The 18301-nt window shown below is 38.3% G+C and overlaps 1 protein-coding gene across 3 annotated transcripts in view; it reads right to left on the bottom strand.

Moving 5' to 3' along the window:
- Positions 1 to 18301, bottom strand: part of ESR2 (estrogen receptor 2) — a 115493-nt gene that overhangs the window by 57376 nt on the left and 39816 nt on the right. For all 3 annotated transcript variants that reach the window (XM_037832569.1, XM_037832567.1, XM_037832568.1), the window contains exons 4-5: positions 13217 to 13333; positions 4006 to 4305 (exon numbers count right to left, since the gene is read on the bottom strand). In XM_037832569.1, the coding sequence (XP_037688497.1) occupies positions 4006 to 4305; positions 13217 to 13333 (417 nt within the window). The remainder of the gene's footprint in view (positions 1 to 4005; positions 4306 to 13216; positions 13334 to 18301) is intronic.

Here is an 18301-nt window from a genome sequence, read left to right as displayed (position 1 = left end):
TGGACAGATACGTGGACTGGGCTAATGACAGAAGTCCCCCTTGCCCCCTCACCAACCTCGTGACACTGTGCAGGACCTTAGAGCTATGGCCCACCCAGAAGAGGGGAACCCCTAAGAACAACTGAAGTTAAGCTGATGTCTATAAAAAGGGTATAAAGAAATATGACACTTCTAAGTTTATGAACAGTGATTCATACCTGCAACATGCTTAAAGTGCATCACAGAATGTCTAGCATATTTCAAACCCTCAATAAACATTGAGGTTAATTGTGTATATATGTGTGTGTGCACAGAGAACTGCATTACCTTCCACAGACCCTCCATGGACTGATAGTTCAGAATTTTAGCAAGGTATGTGGTTAAAAGTTCTCTGGATGACCTTGAGATCCAGACATAGAAGAACAAGCTGAAGTGATGTCAGTTATGTGCTTTGGTGGGTGGAATGATGGCAGTGTGGACCTCAAATGAAGTCTGCAGGGAAATCTGGCCCTGTCCAGTTCAGTACTTTCAGCTATAATGTGGAGATAATACAGGGGGCATGCCAATCAATTTTCCAAACCACAGAAAGATAGAATACAGGGTGAGTTCCATGACTAGCAAAACCAAGATTCAACAAGATAACAAGATCCCACAAGTAACAAAACAAAACAAAACAAAAAAATTAACATCAATAAGTCCAAAAAAGCTGACTGACAGACAAAAACAGGGAAAGACTGGAGGTGACAAAAGGGATTAAGGTAGAGTGACCACAGCATTATCTAAGCCAGACCACTTACGAGAATAAAAGGAAATGTTAACCATGTTGGATGCTACAATGACAGGAATAAATTGGGTTTGTCCCAGGCAACCAAGACATAAGATCACCCAAATTTATGGACATCTGCAAGCAGTTAAGAAGAGAACTAACAAGGACCCAGTCTCCCATAGTAGTGATGGTAATGGAAAATAAGGGAGTCTTGCCAGAGGCACTTTGGAAACGTGTTTTGCTATTGTTGAAAGTCACCAGCACCTACTTAAACTAGTTATGGAACTGCATACAAGAATTCTTTTTAAAAAGCACTCCAAGGAGCATGGCACACAGAATACATGCAATACTTTTTTTAAAGCCACAGTACTTTAGTGCATAGCAATGGAAATATTTTTATGTTATTTTTTTTTAAGTAAAAATTCCTGCTTTAAGTTGGGTGTCCCTGGGACTTTTCCACCCAAAGGACACATGTTCTCTTCATGAGACCCAACAGAGAGACACAAATTTATGAAAACAAGGTAAGGCACTGATCTCCAAACAGATAAAAGAAATAACATACAAAACTGCTTTACAAAGCTAACTGGTGGGGAGATTATCTCTATGTCTAATATTTCTTGAATTCTGCATCATAAACAAAAACACTAGGATTTAAAAAACCATAATCAGTGGTTTCACATTTACCCTTACAACCACATGCTTCTTAAACAACTTTAATAAGATATTAAGGGTTTGGTAGCAGAATTTAGATAGCAGAAAGAGGAATAGAAAGCCAAAAAGAGAAGGGAAGAGAGCCTATTTCTTGCAAAACAAACAAACAAACAAAAAAAAAAAGCTTCTGCATTTAAATTTAATATAATTTTAATTTAAATTATAAGAAAAATGCAGGAAATGCTTAATCAGACATCAATGAACTTACACCTTACCGAGTTGCTGCAGATGTTGCCAGGGAAATTGGAGATGGAGAAAGAAGGCAGGGATATTAAAGAAGGGATCACTTCTCTTTCAACAAAATCAGATTCAACCCTGCAACCCTGCAAGTCATATGTGCATAAGAGCTACTACCTTTATATTAATTGCTTTTCAAAGCCTCATTTCATGTTCAAGAACTTAAAAAGAAACTGGGAGAGATACATCAGTAACATTAGGTCTACTTTATCCCCCAATGCCCACACAACAGTAATAAAAAGCTAACAGCTCTCACTCTTACATTATTTTCTGTGATCCAAGCCCTGTCCTGAGCTTTTCACATACTAACCAATTTAATACTTGCAACAACTCTGCATCTGGAATCTCTTCTCATCTTCATTTTACAAATGAGGAAGCTACTGCACAGAGAGTACTCATGGCTTAAGTCTTTGAAATATTATAATGTAATTGTGGACAAATGAGAATTTAATAAAATAATGAATGTAAAGGTGGATAAATCTTTTCCAAAGTCACATACTAAGCCCAGTTCAGTTTCTGAATATGTGGACATGTTCCAATCTCACCCACAGATATAGAAAATAAGCCTACCAAGGAAAGATCAAACTTTATATTCTTGTAGATATTCAGCAAAATCAAGGCTAAATGATATTTAAAAAAAATTTTTTTTGGTTTGGGCAACGATTATGTCAGCTGAGAGAGGGAAAAAATAGCAACTTCAGACTATACTTAAGTTTTCTGAAAATTTTTCAAAATACCAGGTTTGAAGAGGAGCTAATGCAGCTTAAGAGTTTCTCTTTTTTTTAATGACACAAAGAAGTTGTTCAGATTTCAGCAATAAGAAATTTCACCAAGACTGTTCATGTGGGGTCCTGCAAAATAGTGCCTGGAATACATTTACAGCAAAAGCTGAAGGAAAGACATCAGTATTGTCTTCTATGGAAAAGAGCAGAGAAAATAAAATTATATAATTCTGACAAAGGTGAAGATGCTAGACCATCAGAACAAAACTAGAACTCAGAAAATCCTGAGGAAGCAGAGAAGGACCAGCTCCAAGCCAACAAATGACCTGAAGAGTTATTATGACCCAGGGGCCTTGATTCCCACAGTTCTTTACTCCCAACTGCTCTCCACCCAGCTTCTCATCCCCTCCCAGTATTTATAGTTTGCCCATGGGAGCTTGTCCCCCACGGCCTGGAGCTTGGAGAGAGACCTCATTCTTTAGACTGACTGTAAAGATGTGCACAGAAAAACCCTGTCAAGGGGATGATGGCTTGCTATCATCCCATACTAGTATTCTAGGTTGACTCTCCCACAGAAACACAGATTCAAATGCTACTTAGGTGGTAATTTTAACACAATACAGATTTCAGGTATAGATGTTACACACTGGTCTGGGGGATTGATCACATTAGGAATGGAAAACGCAGGTTGCAAATGACAACTCATGAATAAGCAAGCCCATTTTTAAAAAAGTATTAAAAGGGTTTACTGAAAGAGAAAATAAATCCATTTTTAACTTGATGGCATTCCAAATTTATTGGCCTATTGATGATTCATGTTACTTTAACCACTGGTTTACTTTATTTGTCCATACATGTTCATTGATTTACAGTAAAACTGATTCTTTCTCTATAGGAACAATATTTCACTATTCTTTCTCTAATGGAACAATATTTCACGAATTCTTTCCCCAATGGAACAATATTTTACTAATCTGATTTAGTATCTGACAAATCTTTCACTTTCATATTAGGTCATACTGTGCTCCAGTCCCCTACATAGCCACATTTTTCCTTTCAGGGAGGAGGCCACCGCCAAGAGACAGGTCATTGTGGAACCTATACACTTTCCTTTTAGACCATGTCCAGGTCCCAGAACCCTAGAATTTCCTGCCTCAATGGTCCCAAGCTCACTTCTAGAGCCTGTGTGGGCCTTTTCCCTGGGTCCATCCACTCAGAACACACCTAGGCACGAGAGGTGGCTAACAGGCAAGCATCTCTAGGAAGAGTAGGATGGGGGCAGGGTGGGCTGGATCTGAGGGGTGGGATAGGAAAGGAGGTGGAAAGAGAAGGAGGTCAGGCCATGGGCAACTCTCCTTGTTTGCCATGTTCTGGTGCAGAATTCAGAGGAGGCCAAGAATTCTAACTTTGTACCTGATCTTCCAGGTCATGTTGAAGTGCTTATTTATTTTATTTATTTTATTTAAGAGTTATAAATCAAACTGTTAGATAGTCATCGTTTGTGGCCCTCCATTTGTACTCCTGCCCTGTAAATGTTAGGTGCTGATCTTTCTACAAATAAATGGAGAACTAAGACTCAGAAAGACCTACCAGGGATTTTCTTGGCCCAGCCAATCATGTGCACCAATTCCTTGTCGGCCAGCTTGGTCAGGGACATCATCATGGAGGACTCCGTGAAGGGCATGCTGGGTCGGCTCACGAGCACGTTGGGCGGCTCGGCCTCTAGGAGCGTGAGCACCAGCTGCTCCGGGCTCAGGGTGCTCAACAGCAGCTCCTTCACTCGGGTGACACTGCCTCCATTTTTCTTGGCTTTGCTCAAGCAGTGCAGCTGGTCATCGGAATTTCTCTGCCTTCGCACTATGCGGTACCCACATCTTTCTCTCCGGGAGCCTAAAGGGGAATGCAGATGTTAATACAGTACTTTCCTCATCTCTTCTCCAACCCAACATTCAAGTTCCCCAAGTCACCAATGTAAAAATGAGCAATATTCTCATTGTAAAGACTCAAGTCTATTCTCACAATTTGTCTTAGAACTGAAGCTTGACTTTTATTTTCTGCAGCATGTGAGACATGTATCAAAGATTGTAGTTTTGATTGTATTAGCAAAATCAAGGGCCTGACTTTTTAAAGCCAATAGCCCAATGACCTTAAGATTCTCCACTTCAGAGTCATCTATGGATACTAAAAACATTTCTTTTATTTAAGTGCTGACAAACCTCAGTTTCCAAGCCATGAAATTAGGAATTTTCCTCAGGTAGAAATTGGGGGAAAGTTAGGAATTCAACATTGATATTTTCAAACAGTTATCAAATAATGCACTATCATAACACATTTCTAAAATGATCACATGCATGTGATGATGATGATAATGACAGTAATAGGTGATAATAATAGCAGCTTACATCTACTGGGGGCTTCCGTGTGCTGGGCATTGTATATTGTACTTAGATTATATCATTCTGACAACCATCCTAGAGAACAGGTGCTGTTACTATCTCCTGCAACTTACAGAGGACTAACCAGGCAGAAGAGGGCTCAAATAACTTGCCCAAGGTAGGAAAGCCAGAAAAGAGCAAAAGCAGGATCTAAACCCATACAGCAGTCTGAATCAAGAACTGATGCTTTTAAACACTGTTTTATACCACCTTCCTATCAATTGCTTTTCATGGAAGTATATGCAGCAGGTGATTAAAGAGACAACTCATAAAAGGTACTGAGCTATTGTCCCTACCCAGAAATACAGATCAAATACACAACTATTAGGATTGTTTTCCTAGCTATTTACATTTCAGTGTATCTTTATAATTAAGTCTTATTTCTGAAGTTAGTCTGGGTGGGTGTGCTGGTTTGGATGTATTATGTCCCCAAAATGCCATGTTCTTTAATGCAATCTTGTGGGGGCAGACGTATTAGTGTTGATTAGGTTGGAATCTTTGGATTAGGTTGTTTCCATGGAAATGTGACCCACCCAACTGTGGGTAATATCTTTGATTAGATTATTTCCATGGAGGTGTGGCCCCGCCCATTCAGCATGGGTCTTGATTAGTTTACTGGAGTACTTTAAAAAGAGCCACATAGGCCCAGATGCTTGCTGCACCTTAGAGAGACATTTTGAAGACAGCTATTGCAAGCTGATGCTGACATTTTGGAGACCTCCATTTTGAAATGCAACCTGGGAGCAAGCAGATGCCAGCCATGTGACTTCTGAGCTAACAGAGGTTTTCCAGATGCCAATAGCCTTTCTCCGGTGAAGGTATACTCCATGTTTATGCCTTGGTTTGGACATTTTTATGGCTGTAGAACTATAAATTTGTAACCAAATAAACCCCCTTTATAAAAGCCAATCCATTTCTGGTATTTTGCATTAAGAGCAGCATTAGCAAACCGGAACAGTAGGTGTCCTTCAGATTTTAAACTGGAATCATGCTAACACTTCAGTAGAAAACACAAAGTTGGTAGAGCAGAAGAGAAAGGTGATAACAGAGGAGACGTGATATCTCAAGAAAAGTAAAGCGGAAAGCGGAAAGGCATAGGAAGATGCAAAATACAGGCTGAATCCCTCACTTCCAAGACTGGATGGAAGGAAGAGTGTGGATAGAGGGTTTGGGTGGGGGCAGGAGGAAGACTGCTGGGAAGGAAAGAAGACATAGTTAAGAAAATTCACTCCTAGTGGTCTTTCTCTCTGGTCAGTGAGGACATTTATGGTGAAGAGCTAAATAACCATGTATTTGGACACTGAGTCACCTTATTTCTTCTATAATCTCCAAAGATAATTAAATATATATATATTTCTTTTCTTAGAGAGCTGTATACTGTTACTTTCTGACCAAATTCAATGAACTTTTCTTTCATTCCCTTTTCCATCGATGATTTGTTAACTACTTCACCTCATGAAACTGTATTGTACCAGAACTCATAACTTACCTCAGCTTTTCAGTGAAGGAAAGAGAAAAGAAAGAAAACTAAAATTGAGAGTCAGACACTGTGAGATCTTAATATATGTTTTCGTACGTGTTCCTCAGGAAACCCAACAAAGCAGGTATCTGTTTCAGAGGTAAGAAAACTAAGGGCCAGAAAGGTAAAGCGGCGTTAGCAAGAAATGGTGAGCCAAGAATGAGACTCAGTCCCTGGGAGTCCAACCCTCACTCTCTTCTCACCACATCATACTGCCCCCATCGGTAGAGCACCTGTGCCGCTGCCCAAGGTCCTGAACCAGGAAGGCTACAGTTGTCCAACAGCTCCCAGTACAATAAAAGTGTTCTTATCCTACGGCTAAAGTGCGAATCACACACACATATAGTCCCTTCAAAATATTGGTTAACTTAAAGCATAAACCATTTATTTGCAATCTTTTGTCAGAAGGCCAAGGCATTCTCTTTATTTATTTATTTTTAAGTTCATTTTATTGAGATATATTCACATACCATGCAGTCATACAAAACTAAGCGTACATTGAATTCTTCACAGTACCATTACATAGTTGTGCATTCATCACCAAAATCAATCCCTGACACCTTCATTACCACACACACAAAAATAACAAGAATAAAAATTAAAGTGAAAAAGAGCAATTAAAGTGAAAAAGAACACTGGGTGCCTTTGTTTGTTTGTTTGTTGTTTTCCTCCCCCCATTTTTCTACTCATCCATCCATAAACTAGACAAAGGAGAGTGTGGTCCATATGGCTTTCCCAATCACATTGTCACCCCTCATAAACTACATTTTTATACAATCATCTTCAAGATTCAGGGGTTCTGGGTTGTTTGATAGTTTCAGGTATTTAATGCTAGCTACTCCAATTCACTAAAACCTAAAAAGGGTTATCTATATTGTGCATAAGAGTGCCCACCAGAGTGACCTCTAGGCTCCTTCTGGAATTTCTCTGCCACTGTAGCTTATTTCATTTCCTTTCACATCCCCCTTTTGGTCAAGAAGATGTTCTCCATCCCATGATGCCGGGACTGGATTCCTCCCCAGGAGTCATATTCCACATTGCCAGGGAGATTCACTCCCCTGGGTGTCTGATCCCATGTAGGGGGTAGGGCAGTGATTTCACCTGCCAAGTTGGCTTAGCTAGAGAGAGAGGGCCACATCTGAGCAACAAAGAGGCATTCGGGAGGAGGCTCTTAGGCACAATTAAAGGGAGGCCTAGCCTCTCCTTTGCAGCAACAGTCTTCCCAAGGGCAAGTCCTGTAGTAGAGGGCTCAACCCATCAAACCACCAGTCCCCTATGTCTGTGAGCACATCAGCAACCATCGAGGTGGGGAAGCCCAATACCCCTGCATTCTCCACCAGCCCCTCAAGGGGGCTCTGCATATTTTTTTCATTTTTTTTTAATTAACTCTTTTTTTTTTAAATCAACTATATAAAAAAAATTTTTTTTAAATACATTAAAAAAATTTTCAAACAAACCATAACAAGGGAGTAAGAAAAAGACAACTAATCTAAGATAACTACTTTACTTCCAACATGTTCCTACTCTACCCCAAGAAAATAACCTAATATAGCAACATTTCTGTGAACTTGTTCCTACCATACCCATTAGAAATTAACAGACCATAGTCATTCCTGGGCATTCCCAGAACGTTAAATTTACCCTCGATCGCTTATCTGTTCTTATTGGGTTATCATTACCCCTTTCTTAATTGCTCTCTATCACTAGTTCCCCTACATTCTACATTATAAACCATTTGTTTTACATTTTTCAATGTTCACATTAGTGGTAGCATATGATATTTCTCTTTTTGTGCCTGGCTTATTTTGCTCAACATTATGTCTTCAAGGTTCATCCATGTTGTCATATGTTTCACGGCATCATTCCTTCTTACAGCCACGTAGTATTCCATAGTGTGTATATATCACATTTTAATTATCCACTCATCTGTTGAAGGACATTTGGGTTGTTTCCATCTCTTGGCAATTGTGAATAATGCTGCTATGAACACTGGCGCGCAGATAGATATCTGTTCCTGTCACCGCTTTCAGATCTTCCGGGTATATACCAAGAAGTACAATCGCTGGATCGAAGGGTAACTCCATATCTAGTTTTCTAAGGAACCACCAGACTGACTTCCAGAGTGGCTAAACTGACTATATAGTCCCACCAACAATGAATAAGAGTTCCAATTTCTCCACATCCTTTCCAGCATTTGCAGTTTCCTGTTTGTTTAATGGCAGCCATTCTAACTGGTGTGAGACGGTATCTCATTGTGGTCTTAATTTGCATCTCTGTAATAGCTAGTGAAGCTGAACATTTTTTCGTGTGCTTCTTGGTCATTTGCATTTCCTCTTCAGAGAACTGTCTTTTCATATCTTTTCCCCATTTTATAATTGGGCTGTCTGTACTCTTGTCATTGAGTTGTAGCATTTCTTTATATATGCAAGATATCTGTCTTTTGTCAGATACATGGTTTCCAAAAATTTTTTCCCATTGAGTTGGCTGCTTCTTCACCTTTTTGACAAATTCCTTTGAGGTACAGAAACTTCTAAGCTTGAGGAGTTCCCATTTATCTATTTTTTCTTTTGTTGCTTGTGCTTTGGGTGTCAAGTCTAGGAAGTAGCCACCTAATACAAGGTCTTGAAGATGTTTCCCTACATTATCTTCTAGGAGTTTTATGGTACTGTCTTTTATATTCAGATCTTTGATCCACTTTGAGTTAATTTTTGTGTAGGGTGTGAGGTAAGGGTCCTCTTTCATTCTTTTGGATATGGATATCCAACTCTCCCAGCCCCATTTGTTGAAAAGACTGTTATGTCCCAGTTCAGTGGCTTTGGGGGTCTTATCAAAGATCAGTCAGCCATAGATCTGGGGGTCTATCTCCGAATTCTCAATTCAATTCCATTGAGCAATGTGTCTATCTTTGTGCCAGTACCATGCTGTTTTGACAACTGTGGCTTTATAATAAGCTTCAAAGTCAGGGAGTGTTAAGCCCTCTCACTTCCTTTTTCTTTTTTAGAGTGTCTTTAGCAATTCGAGGCATCCTCCCTTTCCAAATAAATTTGATTACTAGCTTTTCCAAGTCTGCAAAGTAGGTTGTTGGAATTTTGATTGGGATTGCATTGAATCTGTAGATGAGTTTGGGTAGAATTGACATCTTAATGACATTTAGCCTTCCTATCCATGAACATGGAATATTTTTCCATCTTTTAAGGTCCCCTTCTATTTCTTTTAGTAGAGTTATGTAGTTTTCTTTGTATAGGTCTTTTACATCTATGGTTAAGTTTATTCCTAGGTACTTGATTTTTTTAGTGGCTATTGGAAGCGGTATCTTTTTCTTGAGTGTCTCTTCAATTTGTTCATTTCCAGCATATAGAAACATTACTGATTTATGTGCATTGATATGGTATTCCACTACTTTGCTAAATTTGTTTATTAGCTCTAGTAGTTGTATCGTTGATTTCTCAGGGTTTTCCAGATACAAGATCATATCATCTGCAAACAATGACAGTTTTACTTCTTCCTTTCCAATTTGGATGCCTTTTACTTCTTTGTCTTGCAAAGCATTCTCTTTAAACACATCTGCACTTGGACACAAGTCACTTTCCTGCATAAACCACATCCATGAAACATTGTTTCTGGATTTCTGGTTTCAGCTTCTTTTTTTTTTTTTTTTTTTTTTTTTTTAAATCATCATTTTATTGAGATATATTCACATACCACGCAGTCATACAAAACAAATTGTACTTTCGATTGTTTACAGTACCATTACATAGTTGTACATTCATCACCTAACTCAATCCCTGACACCTTCATTAGCACACACACAAAAATAACAAGAATAATAATTAGAGTGAAAAAGAGCAATTGAAGTAAAAAAGAACACTGGGTACCTTTGTCTGTTTGTTTCCTTCCCCTACTTTTCTACACATCCATCCATAAACTAGACAAAGTGGTGTTTGGTCCTTATGGCTTTCTCAATCCCATTGTCACCCCTCATAAGCTACATTTTTATACAACTGTCTTCGAGATTCATGGGTTCTGGGTTGTAGTTTGATAGTTTCAGGTATCCACCACCAGCTACCCCAATTCTTTAGAACCTAAAAAGGGTTGTCTAAAGTGTGCATAAGAGTGCCCACCAGAGTGACCTCTCGGCTCCTTTTGGAATCTCTCTGCCACTGAAGCTTATTTCATTTCCTTTCACATCCCCCTTTTGGTCAAGAAGATGTTCTCCGTCCCACGGTGCCAGGTCTACATTCCTCCCTGGGAGTCATATTCCACGTTGCCAGGGAGATTCACTTCCCTGGGTGTCTGATCCCACGTAGGGGGGAGGGCAGTGATTTCACCTTTCAAGTTGGCTTAGCCAGAGAGAGAGGGCCACATCTGAGCAACAAAGAGGCATTCAGGAGGAGACTCTTAGGCACAAATACAGGGAGGCCTAGCCTCTCCTTTGCAGCAACCGTCTTCCCAAGGGTAAAACTTATGGTAGAGGGCTCAACCCATCAAACCACCAGTCCCCTATGTCTGTGGTCATGTTAGCAACCATGGAGGTGGGGTAGGCGAATACCCCTGCATTCTCCACAGGCTCCTCAAGGGGGCACTACATCTTTTTTTTTTTTTTTTTTCCCCTTGTTTGTCTTTTTTCTTTTTTTTTTTTTTTTTTTTTTTTTTTTTTTAACTTTCCCTTCTTTTTTCAAATCACCTGTATGAAAAAAAAAGTTAAAAAGAAAACAAACATACAATAAAAGAGCATTTCAAAGAGACCATAGCAAGGGAGTAAGAAAAAGACAACTAACCTAAGATAACTGCTTAACTTCCAACATGTTCCTACTTTACCCCAAGAAAGTTACATAATATAGCAACATTTCAAAGAACTTGTTCCTACTACAACCATCAGAAATTAACAGACCATAGTCATTTCTGGGCATCCCCAGAACGTTAAATAGCTTATCTGTTCTTCCTGGATTATTGTTCCCCCTTCCTTAATTGCTCTCTACTGCTAGTTCCCCTACATTCTACATTATAAACCATTTGTTTTACATTTTTCAAAGTTCACATTAGTGGTAGCATATAATATTTCTCTTTTTGTGCCTGGCTTATTTCGCTCAGCATTATGTCTTCAAGGTTCATCCATGTTGTCATATGTTTCACCAGATCGTTCCTTCTTACTGCCGCGTAGTATTCCATCGTGTGTATATACCACATTTTATTTATCCACTCATCTGTTGAAGGACATTTGGGTCGTTTCCATCTCTTGGCAATTGTGAATAATGCTGCTATGAACATTGGCGTGCAGATATCTGTTCGTGTCACTGCTTTCCGATCTTCCGGGTATATACCGAGGAGTGCAATCGCTGGATCGAATGGTAGCTCTATATCTAGTTTTCTAAGGAACTGCCAGACTGACTTCCAGAGTGGCTGAACCATTATACAGTCCCACCAACAATGAATAAGAGTTCCAATTTCTCCACATCCCCTCCAGCATTTGTAGTTTCCTTTCAGCTTCTTTAAAACAGACCAAGACCTTAGAAACTTAGAAAACAATCTGCATTCAGAATCCTTCTAGGTTTATGAATTTTTTTTTTGTCAATCTCACCCATACCTAACTTAATAGCTTCTAGCTTTCTATAGGTCTTTTCAAAGCGTTCATTTTGGCTTTCATGGTAACAACCATCTTTTCCTAGTCATATTTCATATGTTTACATGCATAAATTTTAATCAACTTATATAATTATGACAAATACAATGAGTAGAACCAGGTTTTGGAAGAAGCCCACTAGTTCTTGACAAGGATATAACTGAAGTGCAGCAACAGAAATGCTCAAATGTTTTAGAGAGGAACCAATAAGCACTGGGAGGTTATGGGCATTGGCAAGACGTCTTACACAGGAAACAGAGAATATTGGTGACACTAGGAAGCCAGGAAAGTATGGTCAAGTTAAGAGATCCTATACTGCAGTTCTGAACTATGTGAGGGTTCTTACCTACTGTACACACAGAATAAAAGAAAAGGACAGAGAATGTTCAAGAGGCAGAGAAAGTTACTAAGAGATTTTCAGAGAAAAAAAAGAGGGGCTTTTTAAAACTCTTTTCAGATAATTAGCTACAAAGAGAGAAATTACAACTCCCCCCCCACCCCCGACAAAATATTGGCTAGAAGGAGAATAAGAAGAGTACAGGCAGAGCTGGTATGAGTGTACATATTCAAGCAAGTGTGTGCAAAGGAACCAAAAGCTAGTAAGGTAGAGTGAGCAGAGTGTAGGCGTCATGATCAGTTGTTACACTAAAGTGCTCATTTTTCTTGTTTTATTATACACATGCACTGTCATAAAACAAAATCTATACTTTATGTACTTTTTTTCTACTTCTGATGGTTCTATCATGTTTTTCATATATTTTTCCACTTCTAGAAAGTTAGCAAAGCATGAGTCTTCCCCATAGTTACTCAACTAACCTGCACAATATTCTACTTTCTTGCCACAAGCTTTAGTTGAGGACATTTACGAGGACTTCATCCTTCAAATTGTACTTTCCAGGCTCAAGTACCCTGCTTGAGCATTTCAGTGGCTAGAGTCCCCTAACCCGTGTGGCAGCCTATTCCATTGCCAGAATATCTGAATTGGAGAAAGTTCTTCCCTATTTTGGGAATAAACTGCCTCCAGTAACTTTCAGGAGCTCTGTTCCCTGCAACTACAAGGTATAAGTCAACTCCCCCTCCAATGTGACAGCATACAAATACTTGTAATTGCAAGGTCCTAAATCACCTCTCCTCTATAATACATGTCCTCAATTCCTCAAACTTTTCTTCACAAGACACAACTTTCAGCAGGTCACACATGCAATAAAAAGAGAAAAGACCACTCACCACACTTCACCATTCCTACTTCATAGCACTTCCGAAGTCGGCAAGCCTGGCAGCTTTTACGTCGGTTCTTATCTATTGTACACTGATTTGTAGCTGGACAAATATAATCGTTATGTCCTACAGAAGAACAAAAAGAAGGGAAGTTATCATTAAAGTATTTTGGCTAAATCTCTTCCTGGTCAACAACACTGATAACACTACCCTGTTGAGAGACAGAGGATATCTCTTTAATGACAAGTAGGGGTACAACGGCCAAAGTCATTCCTTGTCACTGCCTTGTTAGTGAGTAAACGAGACCTAGGAATATTTCAGTATCCTACCTTTTGACCAATAGTATATTCTCTCTATTCTTAGAATTATCAAGAGATCCATTTAGAAATATTCCCCTTTGGAATGGAAAATGAGACGGTAACATCAAATTGGTTTGCTCCAAATCACAGAACACCTCAAGAATTGTACTGGTGTATCAAGTGATAAAATTCTGCTCCCTATATTCTTTTATAAATGCCTTTGGGATTATATATGATATTTTTATTGGAATCTATAAGTCAAATAAGAAATGGAATCAAAAGGGACAATAAAAAATTAGCTATCTAAGACTAGAAGAACTTAAAACACTGCTAACTTGAAAATAGTTGTGGTGGATTAGGTTTTTGTTCTTAATTCTTCACTCCCTCCCTTAGTCATGTGACCTGACAATGTACTATCACAGTCAGAGTGCTTTTTCCACCCACTGATGTTGAGTTTGGTCACAGGATTTGTTTGGTCAATGTAATGTTAGCAGAGGTGATGCTTGAGCAGAATGGCTTGGTCTCTTGAACGCCAATGAGAAGAAAATGCCCTAGGAAGCCGCTGGTCCAAAGAGAATGTGGAGACAAGTGGAGCAGACCTGAACTGAACCCAAAACCTGGAGCCAAGCCTTAAGAAGTAGACTAACCCTAACCAACTCATAGACCTATAAGTAAGACAAATTATGTTCCTTGTAGTAAGACCCTAAGATTTTTCATTATATGGTCATCACTGACTAAGACAATGGTGCTTCTTTTAATTCTCTTACATAGGGAAGAGATAAGAAAATTTACATAGCAAAAATTCTTTCATATGCAGTATGGAGAATGGGTTTGAGGCAACAAGACTGATTGAGACCAGGAGACCAGATAGGAAACTGCTGCAGTTGTGCCAACTAGAGACGAGGCTATCTGGATCAGGTATTGGCAATGAAGATTAACAGACCTGGTTGGATCCGAGAGAGATTTAAGAAATAAAATTTGTAATAAAATAAATAAAAGAAAAAGGGAATAGGATACTTTGGTGCTTTTATTTGTTTTTTTTTTTAAATCACATTTTTTAAATTGTAGAATATAACATATATACATAAAAGCGATAACTTTCCAAGTGCAATTTAACAAGTAGTTAGAAGGCAAATTTCAAAGACTATTATAGGTTACAATTCCACAGTTTCAGTTATTTCCTTATTATGAAATATAACATATATACAAAAAGGTAATTTCTTTCAAGGTGTGATTTAAGTAGTAGATACATAGGAAATTTCCAAAGTTGTTATGAGTTATAGTACCATAGTCTCAGTCATTTCCTTATTGTGAAATCTAACATATATTCAAAAAGGTATTGCTTTCAAACTAACAATTTAACAAGTAGCTATAGAACAAATTTCAAAGGATGCTATGGGTTACAGTTCCACCATTACAATTTATTCTTTCTAACTATTCTAATACCCTAGCAATTAAGGAAAAGAAAATTATATAAAGATTCAGTATTCATAATACTTTGTTAAATTCCATCTCATCTGTTCCTACCCCTTCCTCTAGGTTTAATCATTTTCCCTATCTTCAGGGATGTCTAGGCAGTGACCACCCTAACTTGTTCATGTTGAAAAAGAGTGTCAACTTTATCAGCAAAGGGGACATATCTAGCTGATGTTCTTGAAGAGGCTATTGCTTTTGGGTTTCAGGACTTAGCTGGCATAGGGGTACTCTGAAGGATTTAAGTTTTTGACGAATAAACTTAGTGAGTGAAACTTTTATAGAATATCGTATTCCTATTAATTATAGTCCTAGTACACAGGGTGTAGATTTTTCTCATGTACCCTTCTGTTGTCAACTCTCTGTGCTACTGTCATACCTTAGAATTATATCATGCAAGCACCTATCTATATTTGTGGTGCTGATCTGTGGGAAACATGCTTTTAAACAACCCTTTTCATTCCTATTCACCTTCAATACAGCTCTGATACTTATAATCCCATTAACAAACCATCGTCACCCCTATCCATCACCACACCTTTGAATTTACCATCATTAACATATCTGAATCTATTAGACTATCATTCCCCCTCACTAGCTACTGTCTATCGCTAGGTCCCTAATATTCTTCCATTATGAGACATGATTTTACAGTGTTCAGATAGTTCATAGAAGTGGTAACATACAGTATCTCTCCTTTTGCATCTGAGTAATTTCACTCAGAATTATATCTTCAAGGTTCATCCATGTTGCCATATGTTTCAAGACCTTGTTGCTTCTTACTGCTGCATAGTATTCCATCATATGTATATACCACATTTTGTTTATCCACTAGTCTGTTGAAGGACACTTGGGTTCTTTCCATCTCTTGGCAGCTGTGAACAATGCTGCTATGAACATCAGTGTACAAATAACTGTGCATGTGAATGCTTTCAAACCTTCTGGGTATATACCGAGAAGTGGAATTGCTGGATCATAGGATAATTCAATATCTAGTTTTCTGAGAAACTGCCAAACTGTCTTCCAGAGTGGCTATACCATTATACAGTCCCACCAGTAATGAATGAGTTCCAATTTCTCCACATCCTCTCCAGCATTTGTTTCTTGTTTGTTTAATGGCAGCCATTCTAATTCGTGTGAGAGATGTCACTGTGGTCTTAATTTGCATCTCTCTACTAACTAGTGAAGATGAACGATTTTTCATGTGATTTTTAGCCATTTGTGTTTTCTCTTCAGAGAACTGTCTTTTCATATCTTTTGCCCATTTTATAATTGGATTGTTTGCACTATTGTAGTTGTGTTGTAGGATTTCTTTATGTATGTAAGATATCAGTCTTTTATCAGATACATGGTTTCCAAAAATTTTTTCTCATTGAGTTGGTTGCCTCTTCACCTTTTTGACAAATTCCTTTGAGGTACAGAAACTTCTAAGCTTGAGGAGTTCCCATTTATCTATTTTTTCTTTTGTTGCTTGTGCTTTGGGTGTAGTCTAAGAAGCAACCTCCTAATACTTGGTCTTGAAGATGTTTCCCTACATTATATTCTAGAGTTTTATGGTACTGTCTCTTATATTGAAGTCTTTGATCCACATTGAGTCAACTTTTGTGTAGGGTGTGAGGTAGGGGTCCTGCCTAATTGTGTCTTTCTAATAAACAATATGGCCTCAATTTCTTACATTAAACCTATATTGGGCCAGAATTTCAGTATGGAGAATGGATAAATCTCAATGAGAAATGAAATAAACAAGTTATAAAAAAAGCATATCACAAAAGAACATATAGGAAAAGATTCTATTTATATAAAGTTCAAAAACAGAACAAGCTATATTGTTTAGGGATGCATGCATAGGTAGTAAAACTATAGTAAGGAAGAGAGAAGTTAGGATCATCCTACCTCTGGAGGGATGGAAGGGGCTGTTACTGGAAGAATGCAAAGGAGAGATTTGGGGGCACTAACAATATTCTGTTTTGTGGCCTGGACACTAGTTACACAGGGATTTGTTTTATAATTATTCTTAAAACTGGATAGGTTAGGGGCATACAGGAATCTTCATGTACACATGCTAGACACAATGAAAAGTTAATTTAAAAACTAACTCCAGCCTCTTAACATTCTTCATGAGCTCTTAAATTTAGAGAGATCTTTTATGAAATTTTTCATGTAGCAAAGGAAATGCATGTGAAGTACAACGTTTTTCAAAATTTTAGCCTTCTTTCCTTCTGTTATGCTTAAACTAGAGTTAATAGCATTTATTTCAAAACATAGCACATCTAGTATGGTCACATTTTTAATTAAAACACTTTGACCAACTGTGGACAGTGGATTGTATACCGTGGATGATTGTATGGTGTGTGAATGTATTTCAATAAAACTGAATTTAAAGAAAAGAAAAAGAAAAGAAAAAAAACACTTTGACCTATTATATTTCTATATAAGAAGATAGCTGGAAGGCTCATTACCCACATGAACGATTATTTCCGAGCAGTGGAATTTTGGAGTAGTTTAACTTCCTTCTGCAATGTATTTCTCTGCATAGTTTAAATGTTTTACAATAAATGCATATCATCTTTACAAAACAAAATGGGTTGTTTTGTTGTTAAAGAATGCTTCCCATGAGCAGGGTAAGACGATGCTCATGCAAGGAGAGGGGTGGTTGGCGGCCGAGCAGGGCGAAGAGGGCTTCTGCGTGGGGTGGTGACCCAGTGTGGGGTGTCGAAACCTTCGTGGGTGAGGAGGTTGTCTGCCTGAAGGGCAACGGCAGCAATGGGAAATTGGCTTCATACAAGGGGGTTAATCAAATAAGCAAATATATTAAGGATAAGGGGAGTCATGTTTCTCAATATTAGAGAACAGAGTTACAAATATACAAAGGGGGAAAACTAGAATAAATCCTGAGGTGTTGAACTGGAACTGAAGATACTGGGAGGAACTTAGGGCTTATAATATATACAGATATAGAAACAGGTGGGTGGAGGTCTATATATGTGTATATACGTATGTATATGTACATAAACATAAATATATTCTCTAACTCTGCCCATTGAGAGGGCCTGGGAGTAGAGATATCCCAAGAGCAATGAGTACACATAATACCAATATCTTAGTTTCTAAATATCATTCTCCACTAAGAGGAACCAGGGCTCCTTAGAGAAACAGCTTATTCCAGAACTGGTACAGGGAAAGTACAAATGAACTTGAACCATCTTATTGTGCCAGGAAGTAAAGAAGCACCCAAAGAATTATACGTAGATGTTTAAAGGGCTTCTACTGGCCAAATCTGGGACAATTTGAACATCAAAATGAATAAGGCTAGTAACAGATG

Source organism: Choloepus didactylus, chromosome 4 (genome assembly GCF_015220235.1).
Source record: "Choloepus didactylus isolate mChoDid1 chromosome 4, mChoDid1.pri, whole genome shotgun sequence".
Taxonomy (NCBI): domain Eukaryota; kingdom Metazoa; phylum Chordata; class Mammalia; order Pilosa; family Megalonychidae; genus Choloepus; species Choloepus didactylus.
The sequence above is the reverse complement of the archived record's forward strand: the minus strand, read 5'-3'. Positions and strand labels throughout refer to the sequence as shown.